The sequence below is a fragment of the Marmota flaviventris genome, chromosome 18 (genome assembly GCF_047511675.1).
Source record: "Marmota flaviventris isolate mMarFla1 chromosome 18, mMarFla1.hap1, whole genome shotgun sequence".
Classification (NCBI taxonomy): domain Eukaryota; kingdom Metazoa; phylum Chordata; class Mammalia; order Rodentia; family Sciuridae; genus Marmota; species Marmota flaviventris.
Window position 1 is genome coordinate 14,445,591 of NC_092515.1, and position 12,567 is coordinate 14,458,157.

A 12,567-nucleotide genomic window follows, 5' to 3' on the forward strand; every position below is an offset into this window, starting at 1 on the left:
CTCCGTGTTGGGGTGGCAGGTGGTGAGCCGAGGTCTGTCCCCTTCCCGGCTGTGACAGAGGCAGACATGGGGGGTGGGCAACAGGGGAGGAAGAGATGGATTCAGAAGGAGCTAGAGCCAGTCAAAGGTAGAGTCTGAGTGTGGGGCGTGCTGGCGCACACCTGGAATCCCAGCGGCATGGGAGGCTGAGGCAGGAGGATGGCAAAGTCAAGGCCAGCCTCAGCAACTTATCGAGGCCCTAAGCAATTTAGTGAGATCCGGTCTCTAAATAAAAACTAAAAAGGGCTGGGGATGTGGCTCCGTGGTCGGGCATCACTGGGCTCAAAGAGATGAACAGAAAGGGAAAGAGACAGGCTGAGGCATAGAGACAGCAAGAGAGACACGGAGACTGGGGTGGTCAGAGCCAGAGAAGGACCAGAGGATCTGGGATACCCAGAGACATCACCTGGGGCCCAGGGCAGGTGAGCATCCGGGGAAGTGTAGGTGTGCTGGGTAAATCATGTGCCAGTAGATCTCTGCCATGGTGTCGTTTAGAACACCGACAGCCACAAGCTCCTTCTGTGTCTGTCAACAGCACAGTTTCCATCTGTCCTGGTTCTTCTGTTGGGAGGAGTACTACACAGCCACGATCAGAGCCAGGCTGCTTTTTAGGTACCATCAAGCGACAGCCACCAAGGTGCTTTGTTAGGCAGGAAAAAGCAAGACGCAGACGTCCCTGGCATCATGCTGACCCGCAAAGCAAAGCGAGTCCGCGGGTGCGTGGGCGCTGTTTCCTGTGGGTGCTGCTTTTGTGGAAGGAGACAGCAGACTCTTGTCCCAGTGGCTGTCTCGGGAGGGGAACTGGGGGGCGGGGAGGAGAGGGAGGAAGGTCGACTTTGCCATCTGGTGCATTTGGTGCCTTGGGCTTGGGTCACCTGTTCACATCGCGGATGAGATTCCACAGCCCCGTGAGGACCTGGCGGAGGGTCAGAGGAAGGGTGGGAAAGAAGGACGGGGAGGACGCCGCCGAGGTCCCGGGACTCCAAAGATGACCCGGGGCTTCTGCAGAAGGACGCTGAGCTGTCCCACCTCCCGAACGAGCCCTCTTGTCCCCCAGTCCTAGGCGTCTCCTTGGGCCGCCCCAGCTGCCTCTCTGGCCCCGTGGAGGGACTGGCCACCTGGGGAAGAGAGAAGCTGACTCTCTCCTGTCCACACTGTGGTCCCTCCAGGGCACAGTGACCCGTGTGGCATGGTGAGTATGTGCAGAGACCCCAGGCCCAGTGCCCCACCCCTTCCTGGCTGGGTGACATCTGTGGAGGGGCCGAGGGAGGGCCTTGGTCCTGGGCTCCTCCTGTTTCCTGGGCTGTTGGACACGTGGCCACAAACGGGGCTCAGACCGCGGCTCCCACGTCCTGGAAGCCCAAGCCACAGATCTAGGTGTCAGCAGGCCTCCCTCCCGGGAGCTCTGGGGACAATCCTTTGCCTCTTCCGGCTTCTCCCAGAGACTGGAGACCCGACCCAGCCACAGCTGCGGGCCCTGTTCACAAGGGTCGCACTCCAAGGTCCCAGGAGGACGCGTCTCCTGGGGACACCGTTCAGCCCACTCGGGTTGAATGAGGTCAAACCAGGGGCTTAGAAGAGGCGGGACGCAGTCGGATTTGATGGTGGCCGATGGCTCCTGTCTGTGTGATTTGGTTCCTTTAAAATCGAAGGGCTTCAGCAGAGAAATGGGGTTTCTCAAAAAATAAAAAATCAGAACATTTGGTGACCTTCAAGGCCAAGCGTCCCGGGCAGCGGCTGCCCCTCCAAACTTGGCCCTTGGTCCTCACCCACTTGCCCACCGACGTCCCCGTCTGGCCATGGGGATAAGGGAATCCGAGGCTCCTGGGCTGGGCTGAGGCACCCCCACCAGCCCCCGGCCTGGCCCTTCCCCTCCATGGGGCTCAGTCTCCACGTCTGGGAAGTGGGTCTTCTGATACACGTGGGGTGTTACCAGGAGGCATGAAGTGTGGGTGCAGCAGGAGTCACTGAGGCAGGTGAACCCGCCGTCTCCTTCCTCACTCCTGGCTACACATTGGAATCACCTGGAGTCTTTTTTTTTTCAAGGGTGATTTACGACTGAGCCCCGTCCCCAGTCTTTTTTTTTTTTTTGTCGTTGTGTGTGAACAGCGCACCTTTATTTCATTATTTTTATGTGGTGCTGAGGACGGAACCCAGGGCCTCACACATGCTAGGTAAGCGCCCCCCCAGTCCTTGTTTTATTTTTTATTTTGAGACAGGGTCTCGCCAAGAGGCTGAAGCTGGCCTCAAACTAGCAATCCTCCGATCTCAGCCTCCTGATTTGCCAGGATGACAGTGTGCACTACCTCGCCTGGTTTACCTGGATCATTTTTACCTGTGATACCTGAGACTTGTGGAAGTGCCCTTTGCTGAGAAAATAGACAGAGCATGGCCATGGGCCATCGAGGTCTTGCTTCTCCCTTGATCCCCAGAGTCGGTGGCTGTAGTATTTAATTGGTATTTTGACTTGCAAATGAGGACCATTGTTTATGCCCTTAATTTGTAATGTGAACGCTGGGACCTGCTATTTGGACTTCCTCTGTGTCTCACTGGCCTGACCCTCCTCCCCAGGGCCACCCTTGGTCCCTGGCTCTGACAGCTGCACAGGAATCCTGGGGACAGCCCCCCGTTTTTGCACTCTGTCCCCAGAGAGGGCACGCAGGCTGTGTCCAGCTCCTGCCCCATAAATAAAGCTGCGTGGACACCCTCGAGCTTGGTCCCCGTGTCTAGACTGCACATAGCTCTGGGAAGTCCCGGGGTGACTGCTGGAGTGACAGGAAGCTGCATGTGTCCGGTGCCTAATCTGACCAAGGCCGACTTGATCCACCGCTCACCGCGTGAGACGGCATCGGGTCGTCCGACTTTAGACTCCTCTGATGACCCGAGTCTGCGCCTTTGCGTGTCCTTGTTGGTCTTGGGTTCTTTCTTCTCTAAGCTTCCTCTTCGCCCCTTTGCCCTCTTATCTCCCCCAAGGTGTCTTATCAGTGTAAGACTGCAAATATTTTCTCCATTTCTGAATCCTATTATAAATGATTTTTTTTGTCCCGGGGATTGAACCCAGAGGCTCTTTAGAGACAGGGTCTGAGTGGCTGAGGCTGCTGTGAACTGGCCATCCTCCTGCCTCAGCCTCCTGAGCTGCTGGGATCACAGGCGGGGCCACCGACCTGCCTTAACATTTCCCCTGTAGGTTTGTGGGCCATCCTTCTCGGCTAGGAAGCTTCTGCACGGATCTGGTCTGCCTCTGGGTTCTCTGTTGTGCCGTTACTCAAAACTTCAGTTGAGGCCAAGAAAATTCAATGAACCACCGAGGCGAGGAATCACAGTTCCATAGCTTTGGGGGCCACAGGGCTGTGCAGAATGAGACTGCATTCCCAAGTGCCTCGCGCCCAGGCACCGTGTGTGACAGGGCACTGGCCCACGGAGAAATGCTGCTGCTTCTGGGTCAAACCCTTGGAGGAGAGCGCCCCACCTTTCCCAGCCCTTTGTGGTGGTGTGGCCTTTTGTACCTTATCCCATGAGGAGCGCTAGTTCCAATGAAGGCACGAGGTGGAAGGAGGGTCACTGGGATCCAACGCCTCAGAGGGGGGAATCCCACACGGGTCCGTGTCTCACCCGAGCAGTGTGGACCTCAGGGGTTTCCACACTTGAACAGGCCTTGACCACAGACTGCCGCTGGCACGGTGGCGCATACCTGCAGTCCCAGCGACTCAGGAGGCTGAGATAGGAGGATCACGTTTGAGGCCAGCCTCAGCAACTCAGGGATACCTTGTCTCAAAATGACAACGGCTGGATGCAGCCCAGTGGAGAGCACCCGTGTTGTCCCCAGCATGGCAGGGGTACAGATTGCTTGGCTCCACCCAGTCTGATTCAGCCTGGGGTGGGACCCACAAATTTGCATTTCTACATTCCCAGGCTGCTGCACTGGTCTGACCTGTTAAGTGGCTCATCTGGGGCCTCGTCACCGCCCTCTGGCCTACGGCTAACACCCCTCGACTCCTCTGCCTGGACCCTGGGCCTGAGCACGGCCACAGCACCTCCTGGCCTCCCGTTGCTCATGGAGGTTGGTCAGTCACACTTGGGCAAAGTGAGGCCCCTGTGGCCCCAGGCGGCTGCCACCAGGCTCACCCCCCCCTCTGAGCGCTGGTTCTGCCCAGACTGAGGCCTGAGAGCCACTCGGCAGGCGCAGCGGGACCAGCCAGCTCTGCCAGCAGGAGGCACCTGAAGCCCAGGGTGGAGGCGGGGCGGGGGGGGGGTACACAGCAGAGGCAAGCGGGCCTCCCAGTGTTCCTGCAAGTGACCACACCGGCCCCTTGTCCCAGCATGGCACGTGGGTGGCAGCAGCTTCCTGTCTTCACGGGTTGCTGGGCTGTTTGCCCCCCCACCTCCCCTGCTGACCCGCAGCCGCTGCTCCCTGGGGACAAGGCCTGGCAGCTTCCCCTTCCCCCAGGACGTCATTTCCACTGCAGTGACAGGGCGCCCCAACCAGCAGTCACCGGGGAGCCTGGCGTGCGCCTGCCTGGGCTCCTATTTTCTGGAACAACTCGCACAGCGTAGCAGCAGCCTGCTCCCCAGCCCGTGGTGGGCACTGGCAGAACTGCCCACGGCCAAGGCCGCCCACTTCACTTTGGGCTGAGACGGAGCCAGGCCTCAGTGCGAGGCGAGGCGTGCCCCCGGAGCCCCGGCCCCCGTGCGGGCTCTCGTGGCTGGGTCTTGGTCTCTGCCTCGTCTTGCCAGCTCGGGCCTCTTCTTTCCAGAACGTGCCATTCCCGGGGCCTCAAGAAGGTTCTCGTGCAGCGGCGGCTCCTCACTCTCAGGCTTAAATCTGTCCCCATGGGGACCCTGCGGGCTGAGCACAGCTCTGGCACCGACAGTGAGCGCCCAGGACGCCCAGGCGAGGGCAGGTCTGGCAGACCCACCTGGGCCCACCCCGCCAGCAGGCAGAGGTCCTGTGGCAGAGTGCCCAGTGGGCTCCAGGGGGAGCTCCTGTCAGCCTCTGCCCCCCTCTTGGGTGCTGGGGAGGAGGCAGGTGGTCACCTCCGTGCCCGCCCACTGCTCCCACCCTGTTGGGCTCAGCCCCTCGGCTTAGGGGACGCCCTCTGCTGACCCAGTAAGCAGCTCAGGCTGGCGGCTCCAGGTCACTCAACTTCATCAGGTCCCTAAAGAGCCCGTCTGTCGCGTGGCCAGTCTGCTGTCACTGGCTCATCTGCTGTCTGGTCAGTAGTCACGATGAGGGTGAGGTCAGCTCAAAACACTCTCGAAGTTTCCAGGAAACTGCCATTTGGCAGCTGTGGCCCATGGACTCAGCCTGCTGGGCTGCTTCCAGGACCGGGGTCTGTCCCACTCCTGTCTGGGGCCTGGGTGGGGGACCGTCACAAAATCCTGGTCAACCAGGCCTCTGCCCACGAGCCCACCCCAAGCAGCCAGGCCGGGGCCTCAGGCACCACACGCACAAACCCCACAAAACAAGAAAATGTTTTAATTGTAAAACTGACTTGGCAGGGGAGGGCGGGGCAGGAACCCGATCTTCAGGCAGTGGTTCTGTCCCTGTGCCACCCCACAGAACAAGGATCGTCTGTCCCCAGTTGGGGGCAGGGCTAGTGTTATAAAATGACAATATAAATAGATCTCTAGAAAACCGAGGCTGTCTGGTGCAGTAGTCACGAGCTGCAGAGGCGGGGCTGGGGCGGCCCCCTGACCCCTGCAGCCCCAGGGGTGCGGGCTCTGGAGAAGGCCACTCTCAGACATTCATGATGGACCTCCACAATGGCTCAGGAGGCTGGAGGCCAGGCGAGGTCTCAGAGACGCCCACCTGCGGGCTGAGGACAGAGGGACTGCCAGGTGCACACGCAGGCACGCGCACTCACACACCTTCCATATGTCCCCGCCTGCAGCGACCCTGCTGCAGGTTCCCAGTGACGTGTGGGCCACCATCCGTCCATCCATCTGTCCTGGAGACAGACACAGGGGAGGGCCTGCCCCGGAGGGTGGGGGGTCCTAGGAGCCTCACTTGCTCCAAGTCCCTGTGTTTTTCAAAGTCACAAAGTCCAAAACCAGAGTTCAGTAGTAGGTCCCACACAGCCTCCCGTGAGGAGGTGGCGACACACGGAGTGTCTCGTGGGCTGGGAGGGGTGGGGACGCTGCCCTACTGGCCTCCGGCAGGGCAGAGTGACCCAAGGGGCTCTTTGGTTCAGGGCCAGGGCGCTGGCCTCATCTGGTGCGGTTCTGGCGCATGAGGGGCACGATGCTGGCGGGCGGCCCGGCCTTGGTCAGGAACGGGTGCTTCAGCAGCTCGGCTGCCGTGGCCCTCTGGGCCGGGTCGCGCACCAGCAGGCGGTCCAGGAAGCCCTTCAGGGACGGCGACACCTGTGGGGGAGGCAGGGGAGGGTCGAGAGAGCCCCGCACCGGGCCCAGGGCCAGCTCCGCTGCCACCTCCTCAGGTCTCCCTTGCCTCCTCGAATGTGCGGATGGCACCTGCTGACCAGGGAGGGCCCGGAAGCCCTGGTTAGAGCCTGACCTGGGGCAGTGACGACCCACGGCCTCTGGGGCTCACTTCCTCCCCACGGCTGCGATCTGGGAGGACGTGGCCACGGCCGGGCCCTGGAGTGGGTCTGACCTGTCTGGGCGAGTGGGCAGGTCCCGGCCCTGCCGTGTGGCGTGTTCGGCTGGGCGGCACCTCTGGGGACGATGAGGGGCGGGACCCTGGGCGCCCATGTCCGGGGCGCGGTCCCACCCGCCCCTCACACTGCCAGGGCCTAACCTTGTGCAGGTTCTTTAGTCGCGGCGGCAGGTTGTCCCGAATCATCTTCATGGCTTTGAGGGGTGGCTCGTTGAAGTAGGGGGGCTCCCCGTCCACCATCTCAATCACCATGACCCCCAGTGACCAGATGTCCACCTGGGGGAGGGACAGCAAGCTGACTGAGAAGGAGCGGCCAGTCCGTGGGACGCCCGGGATCTGGTCTGCCCTCGCCACGTTGCTCCTGGACCCCTGGACCCAGGGTGGCTTCCTCCTGAGGGTCTGCCCGCCCGGCCCTGCCCGCCTGCTCTCTAAGGGCACTCGCGCCTCCTCCGCTGAGCCCTTCCTCTCAGTGCACCAGGTCTACTGTGGCCCAATGTGGCCATGACCTAGGCTGCTGGGTCAGCTGTGGGGACACAGGGCACGTGACCAAGCTGAGCCAATCAGAGTTAGTCCTGGGGCTTCAGCAGAAACACCCAGGAAACAGCGAGGCTCTCCCAGGGGAGAGCCTCTCCCCCAGAGGCCGCCTCTGCTCCATCGGGGGGCGCCTGCCGGGCACGGGCCACCCGAGGAACTCAGGGCTGGGGAGGGAACAAACACGTGGTGGCTGTCGGAAGCCTGGGACGGTTCTGGGATCCACGACCTTCACATTTTTCTAAATCTGATTATGAGGGTTTCTGTCAGTCTCAGACGGTTCTGAGATGTCCCCTCAGAGTCACACCAGCTTCCCCTGCCAGGGTGACCCCACTCCAGCCTGAGTCCCCCATGTGCTTCCCAGGGTGCCTTTCTCCTGGCCAGGCACTGGGTCAAGTCCTGTGGATTGACCAGGGAGGAGTCCTGCGCCAAGCAGCTACTGGCGGGAGGGACACAGGCCAGGGCAAGGAGGGGGACACAGGCTAGGGCTGGCAGCGGGATGGCTGGAGAGTGTCTGCCCTCTCCAAGAGGATGGGCCCCTCAGCACACTGAGAGTGGCCATGAGGGCACGTGGGCTCCCTGAAGCCAGATCGGGCTTCCCCACTGTGAACTCCCACAGCCGTGGCCCCTTCCCACAGTGACCACTTCTGCCAGCATTCTGTTCCCACTGCCAGGCCCCGGGCCTAGCCCAGAACCAGAGCTCCACCAACGACGAGAACACGCATCCGCCCTCTTCCACTGCACCGTCCCTGCGACCGCTGCCCAGACTGGCCTCCTCAGCCCAGCACCAGGGCCATGTTGCAAACGTCACCAGGACAGCTGGGCCACTGCGCTCACCTCTGGCCCGTAGGGAAGGCGGGAGATGAGCTCCGGGGCCATCCAGTAGGGTGTGCCCACCAGCGACTTCCTCCGGGGCACCTCCTTGCTCACCTGGGCGCAGAACCCAAAGTCTGACAGCTTCACCTGGGGACAGAGAGCCAGGTCAGGGCGTGGCCTTGGGGGCAGCAGAGGGGCCCACCAGGCTCTCTCCTTGCCCTGGACACCTTGATGCCATGGCACAGCCCAGAGGTGAGAGCCGGGGTCTGCAGCCAACCCCTGCGGAGCCCTCGGGGTCTCTTATCTTGGAACAAACTCTGTAGGGGACACCAGGTGCCCTGGGGCTCTTAAGGGAAGTGGCCTGAGTCCTGCACATACCAAAGGCCGGGTGGGGATGGGGACAAGCAACACACTGTGCCCCAGTGTGTATGTGTGTGTGTGCGTGTGCACGCCCATAGGGGTGGGGGAGACAGAAAGACAGACAGACAGACACAGCTTGCCTTGGCAACAGCCAAGACCCCAGAACCAAGGGTCTGGAACCTTGGGCCCCTCCCGACTACTGAGGGTATCTAGATCTTTCCAGAAAGCACGCTCTCGGGGGGAGCCTGCGATTTCAGGAGGCTCACAGACGTTCCCAAACACACCTGTCTAGAGCCTGGGGTCTCCGCCTCGGGCTCCGTGAAAACCGCGCACCCTCTGCCTTCGCAGGAACACAAGGGACCTCGAGCTCCCTTACCCGAGGACAGTGACGTCCCCCTTGGGTTATATACAAGTTCTGGGTACTGCCCTGGATTCAGAACCTCAGTCTACGGCAGGGCGGCGGCTGGGCGCCCACGGGCTGCGGGCTGGACGGGAGCTGCTCAGCGGAGGCAGAAGCACCTGGCCGAGGCCCGGCCAGTCTAGGCGCCTGCCCTGGGCCCAGGTCTGGACTATTCCACGGGAAACAGATCAGCTTACTGCTCCTCACAGCCCTGAACGGAGGGTCAGCACGTGTCCCCAATGGCAGAGGGGACCTGGGGAGAGGTGGGGGAGCACCAGCAAATGGCCACCCGCCTCCTCACCCTGCCATCGTGGGTCAGCAGAATCGAGTCACTCTTGATGTCCCGGTGGATGACGCCCTGGGCGTGGAGCACAGACAGGGCCTGCAGCACGGCCAGGCACACAGCCGCGATCTGCTCCTCGTTCATCCTGCGGGGGCAAGGGGCAGTGGGCGAGGGGCAGTGGGCGAGGGAGCGAGGGGCGAGGGGCAGTGGGCAAGGGGCAAGGGGGCGAGGGGCACTGGGTGAATGGGCGAGGAGCGAGGGGGCAGTGGGTGAGGGACGAGGGGCAAGGGGCAGTGGTCGAGGGGGCAGTGGGTGAGAGGCAAGGGGGTGAGGGGTGAGGAGCGAGGGGGCAGTGGGCGAGGAGCAGACAGGGCCCTGCTTCGGGGGTCTGAGACGGACATGGCCCTGACTTGGGGTATGGGTGGGGGGATCTGAGAAGACACAATCCCAGTCAATAGGGGACACAGACCTGCCTTGAGTGGGGACAGGGAAGAATCTAAGAGGACAGGGACCCAGGCTGGAGCTCATGGCACTGCTGGCTGAGATGTGGCCTTACCCATCCTATCTGGGGGGACGTGGCCCTGTCACGGGAGGGGGGTGTGAAGGGGAGCTTGGGAGCCAGCAGGCTGGTGGTCAGCCAGGGTGCAGCCCCCGCGTACCTGGTGTGGGTGACGATGTCGGTGAGGGCGCCGCCCTCCAGGAACTCCATGACCACCCAGAGCTCGTCGCCCACCAGGTAGCTGTTGTACATCTCCACCACGTTCTCATGCTGGTAGTCCCGCATGATCACCACCTGGGGGGGTGTCCGTGAGGCAGGGCGCAGCGCCCCCCGGGGAGGTTCCACCCCCCCACTTCTGCTCACGGGTCACTGTGGCCTTCCCCGCTGCCCAACCTGAGCAGGCCTTAAAGCCAGCTGGAGGCCCGACACCTCCATTGGGGGGCCGACCCTTCACCCCATGCACCACCCGGCCTTTTGACCCCGACCTCCACTCCCGCCTGGGTGAGCGGTGGCGGGCCCTGACCACCAGGCTGGCGCTGGAGAGGAACGGGCGAGCCCCGCAGCCTGAGGTGAACAAGACGCACGTGCAGGGGCGAGAGGCTGCAAGGGGAAGCCGGGCCTGCGGGGACCCTGCCCACAGGGGATGGGCAGGTGGGGTTCAGGGAGCACAGGGTGGGTTCCAGGGAGGGTCAGGAAACGCAGAGACAGGAGGACAGGGGCTGTCCCCAGGACCTCCAACCTGAGCTCCTCTGAGGAATCCTGCATCAGAGGGGGACACTTCTCCTACCCAGACTCCCTGGGGACAGAGCCGGGAGCTGCCTATGGAAGAGGCCACGAGAGCCAGAGCAGGAAGCTGGACAGACCAGGCGCCTCACTGGGGCTGGATCAAAAAGGACCTCAAGGGACAGTGAAGGGCCAGGGCTCCACCTAAGAGCACGGGGGCGGGCGCTGCGAAGGTCTGTGCAGCGGAGTGGGACGTGGCTGGCCTACATGGCAAACACCCCTGGCTCTTTGGTGGGGGGGGGGGGCCAGGGATTGAACCCAGAGGTGCTAACCACTGAGCCACACCCCAGCCTGATTTTAAAAACAATCTTTTACGATTTTGAGACAAGGTCTCACTGAGTTGCTTAGAGCCTCAATAAATTCTGAGGCTGGCTTTGAACTTGGGATCCTCCTGCCTCAGCCTCCTGACCTGCTAGATGACAGCCATGCACCAGTGCATCTGGCCAGCCTGGGCTCTTGTATGGGGACTGTTTAGGGGATGTCCAAGAGGGGAGGCTGCATAGAGACGTGGGTGGGGGACAAAGAGAGTCCAGGGAGCTGTCCTAGAGACAGAGACGGGGTGGTGGGGTCTCCTGGAGACAGGGAACCAGAGGAGGAACAGGCCTGAGGGGATGATCTGTCGGCCAGCTGGACCCTGATGGGTGGCAAGGCTCAGAGGACACTGAGGGAGGGCCTCAGGGGGCCCCAGGACCTCCCCTGAGGCTAGGAGGTGCACTGGGACGTAGGGGTGGGCGCTGTTAGGGCGGAGACAGAACCGTCCAGTGGGGAGGTGGCTGGCGCACAGAGCAGGAGGGGAGAGCCGAGGCCCCGGCCCCCTGGGCACTCCACCCAGAGGCACCCTCCCTGCCCGGCCCTGCCCTGTCCCGAGGCCTGGCTGCAGCCCCGCCACCCACCTCGTTGAACAGGAGCTCACGCCTCTGCTGCTTACGCAGGTCCATCTTCTTGACGGCCACCAGCTTGCCGGAGCTGCGCACGGTGGCAATGCACACGATGCCCGTGGAGCCCTCCCCGATCTTGATGAAGTTGTCCAGGTAGGAGCGGGGGTCCCCGGGGTCCACTACCAGCTGAAGTGCAGCCCGGAACTGCTCATGGGACACTCGCTGTGGCTCCCGCTGGGGTGAGCGGGGTCCAGGGGGCCCGGCAGCAGGGGGCCCGGCGGGGGTGGCGAGGGCGCGGGCCGGAGGGGCCAGCTGGGGCTCGGAAGCGTGGGGGCCCAGCACGCCGGGGCTGGGGGTGCCGTGGGCTCGGGTGGGAGGCCGGGAAGAGGAGGACTGGGGGGCAGCCAAGCCCCCTGCCGAGGGCCCGTTCGGGGCCTTGCTGTGAGGCTCTCCCTGAAACAGAAGAGAGAGGGGGCTGAGGGGCCAGCGCGGCTCTGTTCCGAACTGAGGGACAGACACATGGTGGTCAGGATGAGTGATGCACAGGGGCTGGGCCTGGACTGGGGCTGGCAGGCGGGGAGGGTGAAGCAAGGGGCAGGGGACAGTGAGGGACGGGTTACCTGCGCTCCCCGGGGCGGGTGGTCCGTATCGGCCCGTGGGTACGTGTTAAAGGGCCTGCCGGCCGCCAGCTTCACCCCACTGGCCAGATTGGCAGGCTGGGGGATGCCGACGTCAGGCCCAGAGAGGGGGCGTTTGTCCCGGGAGGACTCCTGGGGCCCTCCTGGGCCCTCCCTGGAGGACTTGGGCCTCTTCTCGGGCCCCACCCGCCGCCTGTCACCACTGCCGCCACCCGCCTCGCTGCGGCCAGTGACCCGGCCTCGGCCACCAGACTTCTCTGGGCCCCCTCTGGCTGGGGTGGCCTGCTCCTCGGGCATCCCGTTTTCCTGGCGGGCACGGGCGGGGGGTGGCGGGCTGTCTCTCCGCAGGGAGTTGGAGCGTGTCACCGACATGTTCTCAAATTCGTCCAGCAGCAGCGTGAGGGCCCCATCCTTGGCACTTTTGCTGCCCCGCACGATGGTCTGGGGTCCCGGGCAATGGCAGGGTGGGGGCCAGGCAAGGAGGAAGGGACACAGGAAGTGCATCCGACAGACAGGACGACACAACACAGAGACAAGACAGAGACGCAATGAAGAAATGCCAGGGGGTGATGGAGGGGGACGGGAGGGCGGGGGAGGGGACTGGGCCCTCCACCACCACACTTCAGGGCAGGAGGGAGCTGAAGGAGCACTCGTCAGGGCCCGGCTGTCACCCCAGAGCCAGGACAGGAGCCACCCCTAGGTGGCAACCCCTCATCTGGCTCCC

At 63.0% G+C, this 12,567-nt stretch overlaps 1 protein-coding gene across 3 annotated transcripts in view; it reads right to left on the minus strand.

Annotated features, from left to right (window-relative positions):
- Positions 1-5,497: 5,497 nt before the first annotated feature.
- The window catches only part of Pak4 (p21 (RAC1) activated kinase 4), a 39,038-nt gene continuing 31,968 nt past the window's right edge, over positions 5,498-12,567 (minus strand). For all 3 annotated transcript variants that reach the window (XM_027941455.2, XM_071604293.1, XM_027941456.2), the window contains 7 exons: positions 11,826-12,284; positions 11,221-11,658; positions 9,705-9,838; positions 9,064-9,190; positions 8,024-8,149; positions 6,797-6,931; positions 5,498-6,402 (listed from right to left, as the gene is read on the minus strand). In XM_027941455.2, the coding sequence (XP_027797256.2) occupies positions 6,247-6,402; positions 6,797-6,931; positions 8,024-8,149; positions 9,064-9,190; positions 9,705-9,838; positions 11,221-11,658; positions 11,826-12,284 (1,575 nt within the window). In that variant the 3' untranslated portion in view covers positions 5,498-6,246. The remainder of the gene's footprint in view (positions 6,403-6,796; positions 6,932-8,023; positions 8,150-9,063; positions 9,191-9,704; positions 9,839-11,220; positions 11,659-11,825; positions 12,285-12,567) is intronic.